Below are 25,821 nucleotides of genomic sequence, written 5' to 3'. Positions count from 1 at the left end.
TTTGTGCACAGAAATTTTACCCAAATTATAGATTTACGTGTCATTTTTCTTTTTTTAAAAGACAGCTTGTCTGAAAAAAGTGTGATTTTTAATCTATAGAATGGGTGCTCATATTAAGATTGTAAATGAAAGTGTGTATACCGACAAGTAAAAGGAAAGACTGAGAATTACATGTATTAAAATATTTGGTCAGTTTCCAACATAAGGAAGGTTCAGCTCAGGGAGATTGGATGACATTGTCCTCCAATATTGTGACTAAACACTCGAGCCCTCTCCCCAGACCTTGTAACATTAGCTGCTGTGCCTCTATTTTGTCTGGCCTGGGGTTTGGAAAGAACAATTGGTAGGAACGATTCACTCTTTAAAATTATTACGATAGGCAAATAATGTCTAACCACAACACTCCCATATCATACTGTGTTCCCACGATTCCTTATAGTATTTATGCAGTTTGAGTCTTGGGACTGCTTTGTGGAGCTGCATTAATAAGGAAGATTTGTATTTATAACGCGCCTTTCGTGACCTCAGGATGTCCCAAAGCACTTTACAGCCAATGAAGTGCAGTCACTGTTGTAATGTAGGAAACGTGGCAGCCAATTTGCGCACAGCAAGCTCCCACAAACAACAGTGTGATAATGATCAGATAATCTGTTTTTAGTGACGTTGGTTGAGGGATAAATATTGGCCTGGACACCGGGGAGAACTCCCCCTGCTTTTCTTCAGAATAGTGCCGTGGGATCTTTTATGTCCACCTGAGAGGGCAGACGGCCTGGGTTTAACATCTCATTATGCCCCCTTGTCCTGGATTCCCCCACCAGAGGAAGCAGTTTCTCTGTCTCTACCCTATCGAATCTCTTTTAAACACCGCAAGTAGATCACCCCCAACCTTCTAGCCGTGTCAGTCTGGGCTCAGTGGGTAGCAGCCTCTCCTCTGAATCAGAAGGTCAGGGATCAAGTCCCACTCCAGGGACTTGAACACAAAATCTAGGCTGATACTCCAGTCATTTTGGATGAGATGTTAAACCGATTATCTGGTCATTATCTCATTGCTGTTTGTGGGAACTTGCTGTGCGCAAGTTGGCTGCCCATTTCCTACACTTCAAAAGTACTTAAATGGCTATAAAATAGCTTGGGTGGTGAAAGGCATTATATAAATGCAAGTCTTTTTCTAAATTCAAGGGAATACAAACCAAGTTTACCCAACCTGCCCTGTTTACTGGAGTATTCTACAGCTTTGCTTTGTACAACAGAATGTAAAAAGGGCAGCTGAAAAGTGTTATTCAAACGTGCTGTACCGTGCAACAATTGGAATGTGCGTTCCTGATTTGCTACTACACAGTGATATTCTCTTCTTCTCACGTTAGCTCAGTCAGTAAATGCACTGCTTGGTATGGAACTGAGCCATACAGACCAGGAAGGTCCCAGGTATAATCCCTGGTCTAAGCCGAGTTAGCTGCAGAGATGGTAATGGTTCCAGGATTGACTGTGAGGTCCCTTGACTAAGCAGGGCAAAAATCAGCCGGGGTTCCCACTCCCGATCACTATCCAGTGATCCCTACTGTAAAGTGTGATTGTGTGTACGTTGGGTGAGCACGTGATCAGACTCTGCTGTAGTAGCACCATAGTCAAATAGTCTGACAACACACACAAACAATGGTGACTTGAGCAAGGTACTGGAGGGTGGCCATGGAACTTCAGGGGAGGGAGGTCCAAACCACTGTTACCTCTCAAGGACCTATATAGAGAGATTAGTGGAGGTATGGACTCTTAATTACAAGTGCGCTAATGTGTGATACTCTTAGCATCTTAATATCTATTTAAGGTGGAATTTGCCCCAAAATGTAACCGCCCAAAAACATTATTGCATAATGTTTGCACATTCCTAATTTTCTGTAACACTCTCTCTTTCTCTTTCTCTCTTCTCTCTCCCCCCCCCCCCCCCCATTGAGACCCTGAATCAAATTTCAAGTCTTATTTTTTGTGTGATTGGGCTTTCTACTCCAATTGCCTCCTAATCTTGGAAAGTGACTCATGAACATGTGGGGTTGACTTACACTAAATTTCTCCATGTGTGAAATGTCTTTAAACCATTAAGATATCAAAAAATTCATTTTAGGGAAAGCACCAAATGCTGAGTTGTATTTGACCTGCAGGGATGGGCCGCATCTCATTCTCTGCAGTAACCTATATTTTGAGGCAGATTACCTAATTATATGATCAAAAACTTAAATGTCACTTCCTAGGCTGTTTTTAGTGTGAATACCAACCAACAGGAAAACCGTAAGCTGGGGATTTGTGGTATCTGTTGTGGAAAAGGCAGAGAATGTGGGCTTGCATTTGTTTTCATTGTGGTGTCATGATATTTAAATATGGTGAAAGGTTGTTGCTTCGTAATATGTGCGGGAACAGTGGGTTTGAATGTCCAGTCATAGCAGTTACTGCGTGAACTGAAATATACTGAATAAGGAAGCTCCAAGGTTTCGTATCCTGTCTTTGCTGCTGATCTTAACTCAGGCGGAACTCTTAGTCTCACTGCCATTGTGCTTGGAGGGTGGGCGGAGGGTGGGTGGAAGGAATCAGCCAGGGTTCCTTCTCCTGATTGCTATCCTGAGATGCCTGCTAGAAAATCCGCATGTTGAACACCGCTTGAGGACAGCATCTGGCTTGGCTGTGATTATCTCTCCACTGACCTTCGCTGTTTAGGTACACGCGTGAATAGCGACCACTCGGCTGAGGAACTGGTAAACTGCCGGCCCCCCTGAAATTGCACCTTAACATATTCCGCCCCCGGGAGCAGCGGTACAAACCGGTATATGCCAAATATACCCAGAAGGCTGCGGAGACAGGAGCAATGGAGGGATAAAGCTCAGTCAGGAATGGGCTCTCTCTGTCTCTGTGTTCTTAGTTTTATATTTCTCAGCATTTTGAACTCAATAAAGTACACTTTTTATTTTGTTTTATTTTAGAAATTAACTAAACCTGAAGCTCCAACCTCGCTGGTTTTGTTATCCTGCAGAAATTTTTTTATTGTAAATATTTTGACCCTCTATCTAAAAAAAATATATTGTCGAACCACATTTATTTTCAGAAACGTGTCTGTTTGGGAGCCGAGTTTGAGATTCCCAGTGCCAGGTTTCAGACATCATTGCCCCTGATAGATTTCTTTATTCTCAACCCACTACCCCCGCCTCTGGCTCGAACTGAAACAGTGTCACTTGCAGTAACCTGTGGAACATATGTAAGGAATCTTACACCAGGTTATAGTCCAACAGTCCAAATAAAACTGTTGGACTATAACCTGGTGTTGTAAGATTCCTTACATTTATCCACCCCAGTCCATCACCAGCATCTCCACACTGTGGAACATAGGAACAGGAGCAGGCCATTTAACCCCTCGAGCCCTATCCATCCTAATCAACAGTATCCTTCCAATGATTCCTTGATCAGAACTGATCTCTGACCAAAGCCTTGCACAGCAACAATATAACCTCTTATTAAATTTATATTGTTGCTGTGTGTCTCTCTGCTATTGTAGCCAGTACCTGGTTTACCATTTACTGCAGTTAAGCGCTGTGGTGATAATTTCATAGATTTAGTCACTATAACCTGTAGATTTCTCTACTGCTCAGCATATTGCATCATTGTTCCATTTAACACATTGTTACTCTTCTGGTTCTTTGCTCCTGTACTAATTATTTGACACTTATTAAATTTCACCTGCCACCTATTGGCCTAGTAATCTAAATCCCTTTTGAGTCCTATTTTGGTATTGTGTGGAAACATGGAGATTATACATACTATAGCCTCATTCAAGACATTATTTTATAAGTATACCCTGCTTGTAGACTTGTTCCCTCTTAGAAAAGTTCATGACTGCTTTCCTATTTCCAATATGACACAAATTTGGCAAAATTAGTGTAAGATTGCAGTGAAGTACTATTTTGTATGTAATAATCTGGTTTGAGCTAACCTGCTTTCTGAAGGTAGAATGAGTAAGTAAATAGTTGAAATAAAAACAGAAAATGCTGGAAGCATCAGTGGAGATACCGAAACGCAGTTAACATTTCAGTTTGATGACCTTTCATCAAAACTGGATGTAAGTAAAGTAAATAGTTGATTTTAATTTAAGTCACATCTTGTTAATATTCTTCTGTGGAGCTAGCTGATTGGAGCAGTCTCTCACTGTTGTTTTGTTAATGTGCTTAGGGGAAAATTACGATGATGGAGATTGAGGTTCAGACTGAACTGCTTCAAGAAGCTAAGGAGAGTATTGAGGCAGCAAAGAACTACAAGGATGAGCTGCAAGAGCGACTACAAGGCCTGACTCAGGCAAGAAAACAGGTTGGTTTCTTTTATTGTTTTGGGAGGGGGAAGGTCTTCTTTCACTAAGGAAGAACTTGCATTTATCTAGCTCCTTTCACATCCTCTGGACACTCCAAAGCACTTCACAGCCAATGAATTATTATTTGAAGTGCAGTCACTGTTGTTTTGGAGCCAAATGCAGCAGCCAATTTGGGCACAGCAAGATTCAACAAATGGCAATGAGGTGAATGGCCAGTTAATCTGTTTTGGTGGGGTTTGTTGAAGGATGAATATTGGCCACAACACTAAGAGAACTACTTGTTCACCTTCAAAAAATGTACCATGGGATCATTCACGTCCACCCGAGAGGGCAGAGGGGGCCTCAGTTTAACGACTCATCCGCAAGGTAGCACCTCCAACAGTGCAGCATTCCGTCCGTACTGCGCTGGGAGTGTCAGCCTGGATTATGTGCTCCAGTTTGGAGTGGGGCTTGAACCCACAACCTTCTAACTTGGACTTGAGTGCTACAGTTGAGTTAAGCTGACACTGTTGGGTTTACTAATAATCGAGTAATGCATTAGAGTGTAGTTAATGATCAGAGGTAGAACCTGTATTTTATTTATATTCATGTGGATTATCCCAGAATGCGTTGCTCAATATGATGATATCCTCCGTATTGGTACACAGTCTGGAACTCCAAGTGACTTACTCCTGGTTTCAAGGGAAATGGGAAGAAAACCAGCGAGGAATGCTGCTTCCCTTTCTTCCATATTATCCCAAATCAGGACCAGTTTGGAGTGACTTTGGCTGAATTTGATCCAATTTTCTTTTTCATTCCAGATTTCAAGCATTTGTGTTTTTTTTTAAACTTGGGGATTTTGTTATTTGGGTGCTGGGGGCAATTGTGAAGTGGGAAACTCCTAGACCTATTCTTGCCCTCTAACTTCAGATCTGGGTACAAGGTAGTTCTGTTGGAGGCCTTGGAGCACATCACCTCCCCATCTCGCAGCATGTGAATGAATGGTGTCTATTAACATAAAAGGGCTTTTGAAGAGAACAGATTTTCGCAAAACTTTGCCAGTCGCTTGTAGCCTTCAAGAGTACAAAACTAGATTTAGTTCAACTCTCGTACTTGTTCCTCTGTGGTGAGAAATTCTCGCAAGGGGGTGAAGTCCCGACTTCACACTGAGGACACCATCTAACGTGTTGTGTGGCACTATCACCGTGCTAAATGGGATAAATTCAGAACAGATCTAGCAGCTCAAAACCGGGCATCCATGAGGCGCTGTGGGCCATCAGCAGCAGCGGAATTGTATTCCAGCAAAATCTGTAACCTCGTGGCCCGGCATATTCCTCACTCTACCATTACCAACAAGCCAGGGGATCAACCCTGGTTCAATGAGGAGTGTAGAAGAGCAGCGCCAGGCATACCTAAAAATGAGCTGCCAACCTGGTGAAGCTACAACACAGGACTACATGCATGCTAAACAGCGGAAGCAACAGGCTATAGACAGAGCTAAGCAATTCCACAACCAACGGATCAGATCAAAGCTCTGCAGTCCTGCCGTATCCAGTTGTGAATGGTGGTGGACAATTAAACAACTAACGGGAGGAAAAGGCTCTATAAACAGTCAAGCTGTTCCAGTACAGCTACAACACTGGGATCTACCAGACAATGTGGAAAATTGCCCAGGTATGTCCTGTCCACAAAAAGCAAGACAAATCCAATCCGGACAATTACCACCCCATCAATCTACTGTCAACCATCAGCAAAGTGATGGAAGGTGTCATCGACAGTGCTATCAAGCGGCACTTACTCACCAATAACCTGCTCACCGATGCTCAGTTTGGGTTCCGCCAGGACCACTCGGCTCCAGACCTCATTACAGCCTTGGTCCAAACATGGACCAAGGAGCTGAATTCCAGATGTGAGGTGAGAGTGACTGCCCTTGACATCAAGGTAGCATTTGACCAAGTGTGGCACCAAGGAGCCCTAGTAAAATTGAAGTCAATGGGAATCAGGGGGAAAACTCTCCAGTGGCTGGAGTCATACCTAGCACAAAGGAAGATGGTAGTGGTTGTTGGAGGCCAATCATCTCAGCCCCAGGACATTGCTGCAGGAGTTCCTCAGGGCAGTGTCCTAGGCCCAACCATCTTCAGCTGCTTCATCAATGACCTTCCCTCCATCATAAGGTCAGAAATGGGGATATTTGCTGACTATTTCAGTGTTCAGTTCCTTTCACAACCCCTCAGATAATGAAGCAGTCCGTGCCCGCTTGCAGCAGGTCCTGGACAACATTCAGGCTTGGGCTGATAAATGGCAAGTAACATTCACGTCAGACAAGTGCCAGGCAATGACCATCTCCAACAAGAGAGAATCTAACCACCTCCCCATGACATTCAACGGCATTACCGTCGCCGAATCTCCCACCATCAATATCCTGGGGGGTCACCATTGACCAGACACTTAACTGGACCAGCCACATAAATACTGTGGCTACAAGAGTAGGTTGGGTATTCTGCGGCGAGTGACTCATGTCCTGACTCCCCAAAACCTTTCCACCATCTACAAGGCATAAGTCAGGAGTGTGATGGAATACTCTCCACTTGCCTGGATGAGTGCAGCTCCAACAACCCTCATGAAGCTCGACACCATCCAGGACAAAGCAGCCCGCTTGATTGGCACCCCCTCCACCACCTTAAACATTCACTCCCTTCACCACCGGCGCACTGTGGCTGCAGTGTGTACCATCTACAGGATGCACTGCAGCAACGTGCCAAGGCTTTTTTGACAGCACCTCCCAAACCCACAACCTCTTAACACCTAGAAGGACAAGGGCAGCAGGCACATGGGAATAACATACCACCTGCATGTTCCCCCTCCAAGTCACACACCATCCCGACTTGGAAATATATCGCCGTTCCTTCATCGTCGCTGGGTCAAAATCCTGGAACTCCCTTCCTAACAGCACTGTGGGAGAACCTTCACCACACGGACTGCAGCGGTTCAAGAAGGCGGCTCACCATCACCTTCTCAAAGGCAATTAGGGATGGGCAATAAATGCTGGCCTTGCCAGTGACTCCCACATCCTATGAACAATTTTTTTTTTAAAAGTCAGGAAGCCAAAGTGCTTGCACGTTTTGAGTTAAAAAAGGTTGCATTTGGGGGACATGTGATCCACTCACAGCCTGCGACTGAACACACATGTTTTGTGGATTTCTGTAGCTTAGATCTAGCCTGTCATTCACCCTTGGGGGGTGGGTGGGGGCGGGGTGATGCATAGAGACAGCTGGCTGGGAGACTATGGTTGGGTGGAAAAAATATTTGGACTGCAGCTAGGCCAAAAATGAGATCCAGTTCATACTGTTGTAGTCTTTCACTGTGTACTGTAGGGTCTGTGTGATAGAGCTCTGTCTGTAATTTTCTAAAGTCCAAATTGAGGTGCAGGCATTGCTTTTCCCTTTTGTTTTCAAATCCCTCCATGGCCTCTCTCCTCCCTATCTCTGTAGCCTCCTCCAGCCCTGCAACCCTCCGAGATCTCTGCACTCCTCCAATTCTTGTCTCTTGCACATCCCCGATTTTAATCGCCCCACCATTGGCGGCCGTGCCTTCAGCTGCCTAGGCCCTAAACTCTGGCATTCCTTCCCTAAACCTCTCCGCCTCTCTCCCTCTCTCTTTTTAAGATGCTCCTTAAAACCTACCTCTTTGACCAAGCTTTTGGTCACCTGTCCTAATACCTCCTTATGTGGCTCGGTGTCAGATTTGGTTTGATAATCGTTCCTGTGAAGTGCCTTGGGATGTTTTACTAGGTTAAAGTCGCTGTATAAATGCAAGTTGTTGTTCTATCGATATAATAGAAAAGTGTACAGTCACTTGCTGTGGCAGGATCTATTTACACTGTGACGTGAGATACAGAGTCATGATTGTCTGCACCGAAGTGGCCATTCTTCATCTGAGTCTAGACATTGTCTGTCACCAGGAAATTCAACCATAGGGGATTTGACAGCTGAGCCCAATCTTGTCCTTGCTTGAAATCCACACACATACTTCTAGCAGGAGGTCACTGAATAATGCTCAGGAGCAGGAACCCTGGCTGATCTTCCCCACACCAACCCAGGGTCTTTGAGGCTAATTGTAGGAATTCTACTATCTCTCTGGCTGAGATCAGCTAACTGCAGAATGGGATCGAACTCGGTCCCATCCTGGACTGTATGGCTCAGCTGCTCACGGCCTTTATCTGATTCAGAATGATCATTTAACTCTGAGAGGGAGGAGGCGGAGTTCAGTCTTCTGGAACAGGGCCCAGGTCCATGTGCCACGTCTGGTGAGTGGGATGTGTATGATTAAAAATGCTTTTGAGTCGGTCTGAATCATAAAAGGCACACGTTGCAGAATTCAAACTCTCAAAAATTGTCGGCTGCCTGCTCTTCACTTCCCTTTTTGGCGCCCTGCTCTCTCTATCCTCGCTTCTGCATTTCCTGGCCTGCCCTGTTCTTTTTCTTCTCCCCCTCTCCCCCCTCGGCCCAATATCAGAACAGGGAGGAAGAGGAAATGGGAAGCTGTTGTTGGAGGACCTGGGAACAGGCTGTCTGTCAGCCTCTTGAAAGTAAGAAAGAAAGAAAGACTTGCATTTACATAGCGCCTTTCACGACTTCAGAACGTCCCAAAGCGTTTTACAGATAATAAAGTACTTTTTTGCAGTATAGTCGCTTTTATAATGTAGGCAACGAGGCAGCCAATTTGCGCACAGCAAGCTCCCACAAACAGCAATGTGATAATGACCAGATAATCTGTTTTTAGTGATGTTGGTTGAGGGATAAATATTGGTCAGGACAGCGGGAGAATTCCCCTGCTCTTCCTCAAAATAGTGCTATGGCATCTTTTATGTCCACCTGAGAGGGCAGATGGGACCTCGGTTTTAACGTCTCATCCGAAAGTTGGCACCTCCAACAGTGTAGCACTCCATCAGTATTGCACTGGGAGTATCAGCCTGGATTTTGTGCTCAAGTCTCTGTAGTGGGACTTCAAGCCACGACCTTCTGAATCAGAGGCGAGAGTGCTGCCCACTGAGCCACAGCTGACACCTAACCAAGTTAAATGACCATTCTGACTCAGATAAAGGCCATGAACAGCTAAGCCATACAGACCAGGATGGGACGGAGCTCGTTCCCAGTCTGCACCGAGTTAGCTGACCTCAGCCAGGGAGATAGTAGAATTCCTATATTTAGCCTCAAAGACCACTTGGTTACGGGATGATCAGAGCAACGTGTTTTCTGTGAATGTTGAGGTGCCGGGGAGTGGAATGCTTTCCGTGTCAGTACCTGACACCCAGGAGAGGTACGGCACAGTCAGTTAGATGCAAAGCTCTCTACATTGCCCCAACCTGAGAGGAACGCTTCCTACTACACCAGAGTTCCATTTTCCCCATTTCCCTAGCCCTCCTGAGTAAGACAGCCGAATGAAGGACTGCTTTATGCTGTGGCCCCCGTGCCCAGAATGAACTGGATTGAGACTTCCCCCAAACTCATTTTGCATTGGACCCTTACTGCCAGCAGACAGAGACTTGCATTCTAGGCTGTATCTGAACAGGGTCCCAGAGGTGAAATCACCATCGTAAAGAAGGTGGAAACTTGCAGGCTAAGTGCACAATCACTGATATTTAGATGTATTGTCATGTTCTGTAGCTATAATATGACCGAGCAGAATAAATAGAGGTTTGTGATTTAAGGGCCCCTGTAGCGTCTGATTTGCAGAGTGTGTGTGTATCCTACTGTGTAAATGCTATCTTTTAAAATGAAAGGAAGTGCCTAGAACGTACTATTTGAGAGCATGATTGTGAAGTTGGTTTGACCTCTTGTTATTTGTAGGAGCTGACTGTAAATATCTTTTGAAATCTAGATTAATGTGTCTAAAAGCACAAGCGGAATGCAGCAATCTCTATTTAGCCAGCTCAATGCAAAGCACCCAATCACATAGGAGCAAGTGCAGTGGAACAGAGCTGCTTGGGTCCAAATGCTGGTGGGGAAAGTCCAGCTCCTTTTTTCTCCCCTCTTTCCCCCCCCCCCCCCCCCACCAAAAAAAAGGTGCCAGGGTACAATTCCAGAACTGCTGGATGTTCTCTGGAATGCGTCTTGCGTTAAGTGGCCATTTTTCTTGTCTTAGCTATTCAAATGGCAGGCAGGTGAGCTTCAAAGATGCTCCCAGTCCTGGCATCTCCTGACATCCACACGGGAACACCTTTCCTACAGGAGATGCTGGGTAATGCAGAGACTGAGAATTGAAGTTGGAATCTTGGGTGCTTTTTGCCATTGTGTTAAAGGCTTTGTACATGCAAAGATAAAAGAGGCAAGGAAAGAAGCCAACAGTATCTGGCTGATGCTTTCTTCTTGATTGCTTCACTCACTTACTCAGCTGTATAATGAGTAGATGATATGGTTGGAATCCATTTTATTCTGTAATGGAGATGCACTTTCTGTATCTCCCTCTCTGCTCCCATAAAGTTTTAGACTTCGATCTGGGAGGAGGGTCGTGTGGAGCATAAACACTGGCATTTTTTTCTATTCATTCATGGGATGTGGGTGACACTGGCAAGGCCAGCATTTATTGCCCATCCCTAATTGTCCTTGAGAAGGTCGTGATCCGCCTTCTTGAATCCGTGTGGTGAAGCTTCTCCCACAGTGCTGTTAGGAAGAGAGTTCCAGGATTTTGACACAGCGACGAAGAAGGAACGATGTTATTTTTCCAAGTCGGGATGGTGTGTGACTTGGAGGGGAACATGCAGGCGGTGTTGTTCCCATGTTCTTGCTGCCCTTGTCCTTCTAGGTGGTAGAGGTCGCGGGTATGGGAGGTGCTGTCAAAGAAGCCTTGGCGAGTTGCTGCAGTGCATTCTGTGGGTGGTACACACTGCAGCCACAGTGCGCCGGTGGTGAAGGGAGTGAATGTTTAAGGTGGCGGATGAGGTGCCAATCAAGCGGGCTGCTTTGTCCTGGATGGTGTTGAGCTTCATGAGTGATGTTGGAGCTACACTCATCCAGGCAAGTGGAGAGTACTCCATCACACTCCTGACTTGTGCCTTGTAGATGGTGGAAAGGCTTTGGGGAGTCAGGAGGTGAGTCACTCGCTGCAGAATACCCAGCCTCTGACCTGCTCTAGTAGCCACACTATTGATATGGCTGGTCCAGTTAAGTTTCTGGTCAATGGTGACCCCCAGGATGTTGATGGTGGGGGATTTGGCGATGGTAATGCCATTGAATATCAAGGGGAGGTGGTTAGACACTCTCTTGTTGGAGATGGTCATTGCCTGGCACTTGTCTGGTGCTAATGTTACTTGCCACTTATCAGCCCAAACCTGGATGTTATCCAGGTCTTGCTGCATGCGGGCACGGACTGATGAAGCAGCTGAAGATGGTTGGGCCTAGGACACTGCCCTGAGGAACTCCTGCAGCAATGCCCTGGGGCTGAGATGATTGGCCTCCAACAACCACTACCATATTCCTTTGTGCTAGGTATGACTCAAGCCACTGGAGAGTTTTCCCCCTGATTCCCATTGACTTCATTTTTACTAGGGCTCCTTGGTGCCACACTCGGTCAAATGCTACCTTGATGTCAAGGGCAGTCACTCTCACCTCACCTCTGGAATTCAGCTCTTTTGTCCATGTTTGGACCAAGGCTGTAATGAGGTCTGGAGCCGAGTGGTCATGTCGGAACCCAAACTGAGCATCGGTGAGCAAGTTATTGGTGAATAAGTGCCGCTTGATAGCACTGTCGACAACATCTTCCATCACTTTGCTGATGATTGAGAGTAGACTGATGGGGCAGTAATTGGCCGGATTGGATTTGTCCTCCTTTTTGTGTGTAGGACATACCCGGGCAATTTTCCACATTGTCGGGTGTTGTAGCTGAACTGGAGCAGTTCTGGAGCACAAGTCTTCAGCACTACAGCCGGGATGTAGACCAGATGGGCCGAATGGCCTGTTTCTGTGCTGTGAATTCTATGTAATTCTGGTCTGTTTAGTTCAGGCACACACTACCCTTACCTGCTGAGCCATTTTTGCTGCCTTGTGCATCAGTTGTAGCGGCTACAAGGTGGGGGGATAAAACTGAGAAAACCCTTGTCTAAAAGGCGAAATGTTTTGCTGGGGAAACAATCACACAGTACGCTGTATCATTGAATTTCCCCCCCTGTTTTTGGTGACCTGTGGAACTTGTTTCAGGCTGCCTCCGTTGGTTTTAATAAACCTGTTGTTATCCCCTGTGTGCGGAAGTAGTGCACTCCATAACCTTGACCCCTGCTTTCATTAAATGTTCTGCTGCTCATCGGTGTTGGATTGGGTGAAGAGCTGCCCTCCTTGGGGTTCTGAGCTGGGAATTCATTATTTGTGGAGGGTGTGTTGGGTTGGTTACCTCCCACTAACCCCCACTTTTCTTGTAAGAAATAGGAGCAGGAGTAGGCCATATGGCCCCTCGAGCCTGCTCCACCATTCAGTAAGATCATGGCTGATCTTCGACCTCAACTCCACTTTCCCACCTGATCCCCATAACCCTTGATTCCCCTAGAGTCCAATAATCTATCGATCTCAGTCTTGTGGGTGCTCTTTTGGGCGGGACCTTTTATCAGAACAGGCACAGTCAGGCTGGGGTAGCCTCATTTGTAAGAGTGACCAAATTGAAAGGGGAAGGTTGTTTTCTTGAATTTGCAGCCTGAAAGTGTCACTTCCGATGAAGAGTTGTTTTCTGAACTCTCTCTCTCTCTCTCTCTCTCTCTCTCTCTCTCTTTCTCCCCCCCCGCCCCCCCCCCCGACCTTTCTGAGCATTTCAAACATTTTCTGTTTTTTTATTTCAGGCTTGCAGTCTTTCTCTTTTTGATAAAAGTTTTTCAGATAGAATTAAGTTGGTGGGGGAGAGTAACTGTTTAAACAGAAACAGTGGAGTGTTTAAATCCCAGGCCAGAGATGCTCAACCGTGTCGACGGTAGCTTGGGGTGAAATTTTTACATTTGACGTCCACGTACTAGTTGTGAGTATAGTAACGACACCGACAGATAGTGGAATTCACCTAAAAAGGAAGCACAGGCCTCTGTTAAACTAAACTGCTTCCTGTTTTTTCCGTAACTGTCTACAGGAGAAATCGGCAGTCGAGATAAGGATGCAAAAGTCTTTTGCGGCTCGTTGCATCACATCCTGTGTGGAAATTTTGAAAAGCGCACCCATTATTCAAAGTGCTTGTTGAGTGGGACAGCAAGCACATGTAACTGCATTTATGTTTCGGGAGGATGGAGAACTGTTCTGAACCTGATTGCTCATGTTTCCCCACACCTGCTCCAAACCCTTTATTCAATCTTCTTTTTTCTCCCCCCTTCTCCTGGTGTCCCTGACTCGTGCTGCGTTGCAGTTTCATGGGTACTAGCAGTCCTTTCGTACCTACATTGTCTCCCGATCCAGCAACACCTCGAACTTAAAATTCTCATCCTTGTGTTCAAATCCCTCCATGGCCTCGTCCCTCCCTATCTCTGTAACCACCTACAAACCTCTGAGATCTCTGCGTTCCCCCAATTCTTGCCCCCTGCGCATCCCTGATTTCCTTTGACCCACCATTGGCGGCCATGCCTTCAGCTGTCTAGGCTGTAAGCTCTGGAATTCCCTCCCTAAACCTCTCCGCCTGTCTACCTCTCACCTTTTAAGACTCTCCTTAAAACCTATCTTTGACCAAGCTTTTGGCCACCTGTCCTAATGTCTCCTTATGTGGCTCGGTTTGAAATTTTGTTTGATAATCGCTCCTGCGAAGCACGGTGGGACGTTTTACTACGTGTGCAAGTTTTTTTTCTTTCTTTGAAGTGCTGTGGGATCACTAGTTCCACAAGTAGCTCTGGGACCCACCATGTGTTGTTCCTTCTTCAAACAAAAAGTTGCTGTGGGGTATCGGATCTTTTATCTAAAATACATGCTGTATGTTCAAAACTGTGTATAGGTACTTGCTCCAGTGAAGACGGAATGCAATACACAACGTTAAGAGTTGAATTCCTGAAATACTCCTGCCCCAGCTGATGTGTAATGACCAAGGGGGCCAGTTTGTTTAAATTCTTAGTTATTGAACATTTTGTTTTGCTGGCGAATAGAGTATTTCCACACTTTCTGTTCAGTCAGGGCATTAGACCCTCTTCTCATTTCCCGCCCTCCACCCCCCTCCCAATATACTGGTGCCATGTGCTGGTACAGTTTGGCAGGCACCAGCTGCTCTCCAGACCCTTGCCCAGGTGGCTAGTCCTAGTTTATGAGTGTTGGCATGTTATTTAACTGTTGAGGGGTTTCACCACCCAGCCTGGTCCTGCCTTCACCCACTGTCCACACACAGTATATTTTAGCAGGGCCCACTGGATAAGGAACAGGAGCTGGGACTATGCTTGTGTTTCCCCTCTTTCCCCCCACCCTCAACACCGATCTATGGATGTTGTGACTAATTGTAGTGTTCTGGCTGAGATAGACCATCTCAACACAGATTTGGGGATTAAACCTGGGAGCTTCCTCAGTGCCACATTGGGTAGTGCATTTACCTATTAAGCCAAGAAGAAGAATAACAACAACTTTAATTTCTATAGCGACTTTAACCTAGTGAAAAGTCCCAAGGCGCTTCACAGGAACGTTATCAGAAATAAATTTGACACTGAGCCACATGAGATATTAGGACAGGTGACCAAAAGCTTGATCAAAGAGGTAGGTTTTAAGGAGCGTCTTAAAGGAGGAGAGAGAGAGGCGGAGAGGTTTAGGGAGGGAATTCCAGAGCTTAGGGCCCAGGCAGCTTAAGGCACGGCCGCCAATAGTGGAGCGATTAAAATCAGGGATGCGGAAGAGGCAAGAATTAGAGGAACGCAGAGATCTCGGAGGGTAGTAGGGCTGGAGGAGGTTACAGAGATAGGGAAAAGTGAGGCCATGTGGGTTGGATGCTGAGTAAAGCCATTTTGTGCACTGCCAGTGTGTCTTAACTTCAACTCTACAAGAGCGACCCCCTTATTGCATCAGTGTGGCACCTCCGTCTCTCACACAAGCAATCCTTATGGTTTATCTTTTTTATTGAATATTCAAATAGGTACATTATAGAAGTACATTTTGTGTATGTGTACATTCCCCTGTATATTTCTTGGGGCCATTGTACGTTTTGATTGCACGGTACTTTATGGGAGGGAGGAGTGCACTAAATCATCCGAGTTTCTAAGCATGACTGTGCTTGCATTGGAAGCAATGCAGTTTAAGGGATTAAAGCACTCTGCACTGTGGCTAACGCTAGGAACTGGATTGAGATTGTCTGAGCTCATTATTATCGCACAGTATCCCCACAGCCAGCAGAGAGTTTACAATTGCTGGGTACCAAAACACTTTGCTTGTATTTCTACCTTTTATATCCAGACAGTAACCATGGGGAAGTATAGCTGCACCATTATACCAGTATCTTATCAGAAAAGGTATCATTAGTCTGTGCTGGAATGGAATGCCGCCAGGTCGCAGAGTGTGCTAACCCACTGTGCCATCTACTTTCCATTTCTGATGGTTGTAGCCTGGTCTCCTTCTTGCTTTTTTTTTGTCACTATTGGTTTATCTTTTCCTTCCCAGATCAATGGAAGTGCTGTACAAACACGTGATGTTCTGAGACATCACTTTAATGAGCTGAAAGCCATGTTGGTCAAGCTGTTGGATGAACGGTTAGTATTGCTGCTCCAGGAGGTGGATAAAGTTGAGCAGGAGAGCGTCAAGCCCCTGGACGACTGTCAGAAGTTAATCGAGCATGGAGTTAACACGGCCGAGGAACTGCTCCGAGAAGGTAAGACATGATACTGCCTGTCGGTCACTGGTGTCAGCCTTGGCTCAGCGGGTAGCACTCTTGCCCCTGAGTCAGAAGGTCGTGGGTTCGAGTCCCCACTCCAGAGACTTGACACTCCCAGTACAGTACTGAGGGAGTGCTGCACTGTCGGAGGTGCTGTCTTTCGGATGAGATGTCAAACCGAGGCCCCGTCTGCCCTCTTAGGTGGACGTAAAAGATCCCATGGCACTATTTCAAAGAAGAGCAGGGGAGTTCTCCCCCGGTGTCTTGGCCAATATTTATCCCTCAACCAACATCGCTAAAAGCACTATTTGATCATTATCACATTGCTGTTTGTGGGACCTTGCTGTGTGCAAATTGGCTGCTGCATTTCCTACATTACAACAGTGAGTACACTTCAAAAGTACCTCATTGGCTATAAAGTACTTTGGTCATGAAAAGTGCTATATAAATCCAAATCTTTTTCTTTCTTTCTTGCCGGCACTCCCTCTAGGCTGCGAGTAGAGGCTGTCTCCAAAGTTACAAAGCTGCCCGGTGGTGTCACAGTGTGAGAAAGTTCAGTCGAGATTTTGTTCGGTTGTGTCGGGTGCTTAATGGGATCTGGGCACCACTGGCAAGGCAGACAGACTTCTGAGTGGACAGCTGCCCGAACCTCACTGATGCACCCTGGGAAATTAGGTACCCTGCACGTGCTCAGACTGCACAATCCAGGGCAAAACTATTAACTCTAAGCTCAAGCTTTTGGGAGAGGTTGAGGGCTTTAGGTAAAAACTTTAATGAAAGCTTTAAAAGATACACAAAAAAAAAATTCAGTGGATAAATTCAGTGATGTTGTGAAATATAGACTCATGTCTTTGATGAAGTAACGGGGAGGGTTGATGAGGGTAGTGCGGTTGATGTTGTGTACATGGACATTCAAAAGACATTTGAAAAAGTGCCATGTAATAGACTTGTGAACAAAATTAAAGCCCATGAGATTAAAGGGACAGTGGCAGCGTGGGTACAAAATTGGCTAAAGGACAGAAAGCAGAGAGTAGTGGTGAACAGTTGCTTTTCAGACTGGAGGGAAGTATACAGTGGTGTTCCCCAGGGGTCAGTATTAGGACCACTGCTCTTTTTGATATATATTGACTTATATTTGGGTATAGAGGGTATAATTTCAAAGTATGCAGATGACAGGAGACTCTGAAATGTAGTAAACAATGTGGAGGATAGTAACAGACTTCAGGAGGATATAGACAGACTGGTGAAATGGACAGACACATGGCAGATGAAATTTAGCACGGAGAAGTGATACATTTCAGTAGGAAGAATGAGGAGAAGCAATATAAACTAAATGGTACAACTATAAAGGGAGTGCAGCAACAGAGAGACCTGGGGGTGTATGTACACAAATCTTCAAAGGTGACAGGACAAGTTGAGAAGGCTGTTAAAAGCATATGGGATCCTGGGATTTATTAATAGAGGCACAGAGTACAAAAGCAGGGAAGTTATGCTAAACCTTCATAAAACACTGGTTAGGCCTCAGCTGGAGTACTGTATTTAATTCTGGGCACCACACTTAAGGGTGCAGAAGAGATTTACTAGAATGGTATCAGGGATGAGGGACTTCAGTTATTGGAGAAGCTGGGGTTGTCCTCCTTAGAACAGAGAAGGAGATTTGATCGAGGTGTTCAAAATCATGAACAGTTTTGACAGAGTAAATAAGGAGAAACTGTTTCCAGTGGCAGAAGGGTCGGTAACCAGAGGACACAGATTTAAGGTGATTGGCAAAAGAGCCGGAGGGGAGATGAGGAAACATGTTCTTACGCAGCGAGTTGTTATGATCTGGAATACGCTGCCTGAAAGGGTGGTAGAAATGTTTTCTAATCTCACTCCTGAAAGGTCTGGCTCTAATTTTTAGACTGTGCCCCCTACTCTTAGAATCCCCAACCAGCGGAAATAGTTTCTCTCTATCCACCCTATCCATTCCCCTTAATATCTTATAAACTTCAATCAGATCACCCCTTAACCTTCGAAACTCCAGAGAATACAGCCCCAATTTGTGTAATCTCTCCTCATATCTTAACCCTTGAAGTCCAGGTATCATTCTCATAAACCTACACTGCACTCCCTCCAAAGCCACTATGTTCTTCCGAAGGTGCGGTGCCCAGAACTGCTCACAGTACTCCAGGTGCGGTCTAACCAGGGTTTTGTATAGCTGCAGCATAACTTCTGCCCCCTTGTACTCTAGTCCTTTAGATTTAAAGGCCAGCATTCCATTAGCTTTCTTGATTATTTTTTGCACCTGTTCATGACACTTCAATGATCTATGTACCTTTGGACATCCACTGTTTTTAACTTTTTACCATTTAGAATGGCCTCCTCCTTTAGAATACTGTACCTACTATGACTAAGGTCAGAGCATATGGAGTCACGGGACAAGTAGCAGGATAGATAGCAAGCTGGCTACAAAACAGAAAACAGAGTAGGGGTTAAAGGTAGTTACTGAGGCTGGCAAAAGGTGGGAAGTGGTGTTCCACAGGGATCGGTGCTGGGACCACTGTTTTTCACAATTTACATTAACGATTTGGACTCGGGAATTGGAAGTACAATTTCAAAATTTGCAGATGACACCAAATTGGGGGTTATAGTTAATACCGAGGAGGACTGTGACAAAGTCCAGGAGGACATTAATAAACTTGCAGAATGGGCGTGTAATTGAGAAATGAATTTCAATATAGATAAGTGTGAGATGGTACATTTTGGTAGGAAGAATAAGAGGGTCACATACTGCTTAGATAATAAGAGTCTAAAAGGGGTAGAGGAGCAGAGGGATCTCTGGGTACAGATACACAAATCACTAAAAGTGACGCAGGTTAATAAGGCCAAAAAAAAGCAAACAAAGCACTGAGGTTAATTTCTAGAGGGATAGAATTGAAAATCAGGGAAGTTATGTTAAACTTGTATAGAACCTTGGTTAGACCACACTTGGAGTACTGTGAACAGTTCTGGTCTCCATATTATAAACAGGATATAGAGGCACTGGAGAAGGTGCAAAAAAGATTTACTAGGATGATACCAGAACTGAAATGTTATACCGAACAGGAAAGATTGAACAGGCTGGGGCTCTTTTCTCTAGAACAGAGAAGGCTGAGGGGTGACCTGATAGAGGTCTTTAAGATTATGAAAGGGTTCGATAGGGTAGATGTAGAGAAGATGTTTCCATTTGTGGGGGAGACCAGAACTAGAGGTCATCAATATAAGATAGTCACTAATAAAATCCGATAAATCCTTCTCTTTACCCAGAGAGTGGTGAGAATGTGGAACTCGCTACCACAAGGAGTAGTTGAAGTGAATAGCACAGATGCATTTAAGGGGAAGCTAGATAAACACATGAGGGAGAAAGGAATAGAAGGATATGCTGATAGGGTGAGATGAAGTAGGGAGGGAGGAGGCTCGTGTGGAGCATAAACACCGGTTTGGTCCTTTTGGGCCGAATGGCCTGTTTCTATGCTGTAAATTCTGTGTAATTCTATGAAATATAAAATTAGTTTGGTTAAACCCCCATTTTGGACATTAGAAGTTTCACTGGGGGGGAAATGGCAGATGGAAAGAAATCTTTCATTTTTAACGAATCGTGAGAACACAGTGGCCAGATCACACCGAGTGATGAGTTTACCTGGGCAGTTTCCATTATAGATGTGGACATAGAAATTTATAATCAGAGTAAAAATGACACACAAAGTTTGACAAAAACGTACCAACCAGAAGTCAAGTCGCACAGACAGGAGATGTGCGCAGATGTTACGACTTGTATTGGTATAGACAGATGAAGCTAGCTTGATATTAATAGCTCCTAAGTTGTGTTGAATCAAAGAATGCTACTTAGCAGTGTGGATAATTGCATTGCCCGCCTCTCTCCTCTCGGACCTGCGCTTGAATCTAGACAAGCTGCTGAAATGATGACTCCTGTCCGCTGACTGTAAGTGCTCCAAGAGAAATGAGTTTGGGGGTCACCTGGTTCAGTTACCAGTGGAGGTGGGCCAAAGCAGAAAACACTCTGATGCAACATAAATGGATGGTCTTACCTAGAGGTACAAGGATGGCTCGTGTGTCTTGAGGTGCGATAGAGGGAGCTTTACCCTGCATCTAACCCAGCAGTACTAGATTCAGACCCAAAGGATAAATACTTGAAGGGGAAAACTTTGCAGGGCTATGGGGAAAGGGCAGGGGAATGGGACTAATTGGATATACTTTCAAAGAGCCAGCACAGGCACGATGGGCCGAATGGCCCCCTCCTGTGCTGTATTGTTCTATGATTCTATGAAAGAGGAAATCATCCACTTCATCCCAGCCCCCATAAGGTGAGATGTGTTTGAATGTTAGATTAAAGGGATTGCCTTGCAGTTGCTGGTCAGCTGACACAAGCCTTTTACTGTTTTTTACAGGAGAGATTGCTCTGCTCTGTGGGGTGGCAGAGGAGGAGAAACTTGGAAACTTTACAAAAAAAGCTCTGCAAATCCAACTCGACAGGTCAGTTGATTTCTTTTTGATCAAATGATTTCTTGCTTTTGCTCAATTAAAAAAAAAACGAGTACAGAGTATAGAGACTTGAGCACATAATCCAGGCTGACATTCCAGTGCCAGTACTGAGGGAGTGCTACACTGTCGGGGATTCCATCTTTCAGATGAGATGTTAAACCGATGCCCCGTCTGCCCTCTCAGGTGGACGTAAAAGATCCCATGGCACTATTCAAAGAAGAGCAGGGGAGTTATCCCCGGTGACCTGGCCAATATTTATCCCTCAACCAACATCACCAACAGATTATCTGGTCATTTACCACATTGGCTGCTGTGTTTCCTACATTACAACTGTGACTACACTCCATTGGCTGTAAAGCACTTTGGGATGTCCTGAGGTCATGAAAGTTGCTTTACTTTTTCTTTCTTTTCTTTCTTTCTTTCTTTCTCTCTTTCGCTCGCTGTCTCTCTCTCGCTCCTTCATCTGCACCCCCAAAATGCTCTGTAGTACAGTGGAGGGGAGTATATTTGTGCCCCAACAATGCCCTGCACCCCTAATTTGTGACCATGTGGAGAATTGTAGGATGGAGGTCAGTGCTCCCCAAGTGGTCTGTGGACAGCAGTGCTGCTCACTGGAGGGCTGGGAGTATTAGAGAGGAGCAATCGAGCAGAAAATCCAGGGAGAAGAACACGCACCAGCACTTGCACACCCCCTCTCACCTGATGTCCCGCTGTGTGTTTTACTGGTTCCTTTCTAATCCAGTTTGCCAGAAGTCCCTTCGCTGGTGGAAGTACCGTGTTTATCGGCCCAGTTAGACGAATGCTTTCTCAGCTCTGTCAAGGATCGAATCTTTAGCCATGGAGCAGTAGCATCTCGACCCCCGGTCCAGATAGAGGAACTGACAGAAAGGCCTGGAGGGATTCTCGTCCGATGGTGCAAGGTGAGCAGATCTCTAAAGTGGAACTGAATGGGGCTCCTCACATCTGTGTATTGGGAGATGGAGATATTTCTTCCTCTCTTTCCCCCCCCCCCCCCCCCCCGCCTTCCCTTCACCAAAAAGAGTTAAAGGGGAAAGAAATTCTGTGGGCAGTGCTTAATTCATATTTAAAAAGGGCTACAACTTCAGACTGATTTGGGAGCTAATCCAGAGCCTGCTGATCCTATGGGGAAAGCTGCTACACAGGAACAGGATCAGGCCATTCGGCCCTTCGAGCCTGTTCCGCCATTCAATTAGATCATGGCAGAATGGGGATTAAAATCCGAGCGGTGGACTTTCCCCTTCCTTTCCCGCCCCACGGGCCGTTTTAACCCCGTTGTTTTTCTCGGGCGGGAGCCTGACGGGGGATGTGTGAATCGGGGTCCTACAATGTCACTCAGGCCCCGGTGCAATTTTAACAGGATACGGAGCGGAGTCTCCACCCCAGACGGGGTGAAACCGACTCCCAGCCCTGGGGGCCCTGTCAGGTACGTTTAAAACTGATCTTTGTGGGGACAGGAGGAGAGGAACCCCGTTCCACACACCCCTCACCCCACCCCAACTTACCTGACAGCCTCCAGGCTGCCTGATCTTCGCAGGCCTAAAGCTGAAAAGCTGCCTGTGGGTGTCGATTCTGGGCAGGCGGACAGCTGACCGGCTGATAAAATGGAGCTCCCGAGGGGAGGGGGGGCGGGGGCGACCTATCGCCTGGGAGTTACGATTTCCCTCCCCACGCTCTCTGATCTGGCACTAATTGGTAGTCCCCCTCAGTCCTTGCCTGGGACTAGGATTGAGGAATGTTGTGCAGTGAGGAGCTTTGTGCCCTGTCCTAAATCTCACTCCTTTTGGGTGATGAGATGTAAAAGTATTCACTGATTTCCCCTCACCTTGAACACAAAAATTGATTGGTTTTTTTTATTTTTCCTTTTGCATTCCCCCCCACACAAAAATTCTCTGTGTATTGTGTTGGTCCCCTGAATGGTGTTATTAATTCATTTTACTTAACATTTTTAAGCAATTTAATAAGAGATGGTCAAGATTATGACACAGATTTAAGGTAATTGGCAAAAGAACCAGAGGAGAGATGAGATTTTTTTTTATGCAGCGAGTTGTTATGATCTGGAATTCACTGCCTGAAAGGGTGGTGGAAGCAGATTCAATAATAACTTTCAACAGGGAATTGGGTATATACCTGAAAAGGAACAATTTGCAGGGCTATGGGTGAAGAGCAGGGGTAGTGGGACTAATTGGTAGCTCTTTCAGAGAGCCGGCACAGGCACGATGGGCCGAATGGGCCCCTTCTGTGCTGCAAGATTCGATGATTCTAAGTGTTTAACACAGGAAACTTGTTGCATCAATTCTGTCTGTGCAGTTCTGCAAATGACCACCAGAAGGAGCAGGATAGCTGTATTGGTTCATTCAGCTCTGATTTCCATCTTCAGGTTTAAATCGGTTCTAATTTGGTTTGTGCAGTTTTTTTTTTAATAGAGTGCTAATAACACTCAATTTTCCAGCCTAATCTCGTTTGCATAATTGTTCACGACTCCATTGTGCAAATTTTGTGTGCAAGTCAAACTTAAAGGGGCTGGGGGGGCCAATTAAAGGGAAGGATCATGGGGGACGGGGATGAAAATGTATAAATCTTCTGGGGAGCATTAGAGGGCATCTCAACCCATCAGTAACTTGTGCCACAGTTGAAGGGCAGGGATTAAGAATTGGCAGGTCAGGGTGAAGGGGAAAAGGACCCCTAGGGGTCAGGCGTCGGTCCGCAGACAAGTGACGGCCCCTGGCCTCCCCTTCGATGGCTGCTGAAGTGGACGTGATGCTGTCTTGAGATTCTTGCCACTCCACAGCACCAGCCCCCCCCCCCCCCCCCCCCCCCGCCCGGGTCAGCACTGCAGTGTGACTGCCAGGCGATGGAGACAAGTTTCAGGCCACAGCTGACTGTCACTGCCCCCCCCCCCCCCCTCCCTGCATGCCTGGTGATATCAGATGGCATCGGCCCCTCTGCTGACCCAGACCCTGAACAGCAGGTGCTCTCTCTCTCCCTCGCTCTCTCTCGCTCTCGCGCTCGCGCTCTCTCTCTCTCTCGCACTTCCCAGGTGGGTTTGCCAGGGTCCACAGAAATGGCCGGTGGCAGCATAGCATCTGTGACCAAATGGGCAAAGAGTGGCTCCTGATCACCCTGGGAACACAATGCCATGTGAAGCATGTCCTGCTGTTACATGGAACCCCATAGAAATTACAACACGGAAACAGGCCATTCGGCCCCACCAGTCTGTACTGGATGTTTATCCTCCACACAAGCAATAGTCCTGATCCCACGGGCCTGCTCTATTCCCATTTCCCTTTCCTTCAGTCATCTGCTAACCTATTCTTCAATGTTTGACATGGTCTCTGCTTCAATCACTAACTCCGTAAGCGCATCCCACAACCTCACGATTCTGTACATATATATTTTTTAAAAAGTTCCTCCCGCTCTCTCTCTCAAACCTCTACGTCCCCTCCTTCCAGACCCCTTAACCACTGCCCAGTTATGTCTGCCGCCACTCTGTGAGGATATGGTGGTGTAGTTTCCAGCAGGAAGGCACAGAGCATCTCTCAGGCAGCCTTGCATCCCTCCACTGGGTTCCCACTCCCAACATATCGGTTTGAAGGATTCTGCTGGCAAGCCATCTGGTGCCAATAAGGAGAGTTTGGGGCAAATCAATAAATGGCACAAAAGCTCATTTAAAGCCTAAATGCCAACTAAAAGGCCATTAACAGGCCTGTACCACTTACCTTTAAAGTCTTGTGGGCCTTTTTTTTTAAAAAAACTCCCACCTCCAGGTCCGTCCGTGGCCTCCTGCCCGGCAGATTTCCGTGGGTGTGCTGGGGATCTGGTATCCAGCCCGCTCCCTGGGTTGGGAAATGATGCAGCAACATTTCACCGACACTAAGTGTGGCTCCTGCCTACTACAGCCAAGAGCTTCAGGCAAACCCGTACCCCCCCCCCACAGGCTCGATGGGAAGTCAGAGCTGGGCCTAAACCCAGCAGGAATCTGGCAGAACTGCTGGACTTTCCTACCTGAAGTACAAGACCCGCTGGCGCAAAGAATTGGACACGAGCGAGTGCCAGCACAGGCACGATGGGCCAAATGGCCTCCTTCTGTGCTGTCACCCCAAATCTGGGCGCTGGGAGTGAAATTGTCCCCTGCTGTATTGCAGCAGTAAAGAAATCTTAATTTAAAAGCGACGGTTAATATTTTTATTGGTGAACATCTGCAGCGAATCCCAGTCTGCTGAGTCAGGCAGGCTGCAGTAATCGGGGCTCGCTGGCCCCAGGGTTAGGTAAGGGGTTGCTGTCAGTGTGTGTGTGTGTGTGTGTGTGTGTGTGTGTGGGTGGGGTCGGGTGCAAGGGATGGCCGCACGGGCGCCCTGCGATACACGAGCCCGCTGCTGACGTGCAGAGACGTGGGACAGAGTAGCGGGGGAGGCAGGTGCTGGAGCCGTACCCCAACGAGAGTCCATGCGTCCGGGTGAGCAAATTGGTGGAGAACGATTGGTTAACCTGGCAGAATTTATACACCACTTCTGGCTAGTGTCGCTTGGATGTTTATCATTATCTGCGTTGTACAGCTGTGCCTAATCCCGTCCATGCCCAATGCCCACACATGCATTTCTACCAGTGGTCACTGGATAATGATTGGGAGAAGGAATCCTGGTTGTTGTTTCCCACTCCCTACCCACCTCATTCCTCTCCCTCCACTCCCACCCTTACTGTATCCCTGGCTCATATCAGCTCACTCAACAACAATAACTTGCATTTATATAGCGCCATTAATGTAGTAAAACGTCCCAAGGCGCTTCACAGGAGCGGTTATCAAACAAAATTTGACTCTGAGCCGCATAAGGAGATATTAGGACAGGTGACCAAAAGCTTGGTCAAAGAGGTAGGTTTTAAGGAGCATCTTAAAGGAGGAGAGAGAGAGAGAGAGAGGTAGAGAGGTGGAGGGGTTTAGGGAGGGAATTCCAGAGTTTAGGGCCTAGGCAGCTGAAGACACGGCCGCCAATGGTGGAGTGAACGAAATTGGGGATGAGCAAGAGGCCAGAATTGGAGGAGCGCAGAGATCTCGGAGTTGTAGGACTGGAGGAGGTTACAGGGACAGGGAGGGGCGAGGCCATGGAGGGATTTGAACTCGAGGATGAGAATTTTAAAATCGAGGCGTTGCTGGACCGGGAGCCAAT

The 25,821-nt window shown here is 46.4% G+C and overlaps 1 protein-coding gene across 1 annotated transcript in view; it reads left to right on the top strand.

The window, feature by feature from the left end:
- The window catches only part of crlf3 (cytokine receptor-like factor 3), a 48,141-nt gene that overhangs the window by 13,581 nt on the left and 8,739 nt on the right, over window positions 1-25,821 (top strand). Inside the window, exons 2-5 of the mRNA XM_068003850.1 lie at window positions 4,207-4,341; window positions 15,907-16,114; window positions 20,545-20,629; window positions 21,381-21,558. Coding sequence (XP_067859951.1) covers window positions 4,219-4,341; window positions 15,907-16,114; window positions 20,545-20,629; window positions 21,381-21,558 — 594 coding nt within the window. The 5' untranslated portion in view covers window positions 4,207-4,218. The remainder of the gene's footprint in view (window positions 1-4,206; window positions 4,342-15,906; window positions 16,115-20,544; window positions 20,630-21,380; window positions 21,559-25,821) is intronic.

Source organism: Heptranchias perlo, chromosome 23 (assembly GCF_035084215.1).
Source record: "Heptranchias perlo isolate sHepPer1 chromosome 23, sHepPer1.hap1, whole genome shotgun sequence".
Lineage (NCBI taxonomy): Eukaryota > Metazoa > Chordata > Chondrichthyes > Hexanchiformes > Hexanchidae > Heptranchias > Heptranchias perlo.
This window is presented reverse-complemented; position numbering and strand designations above follow the sequence as displayed.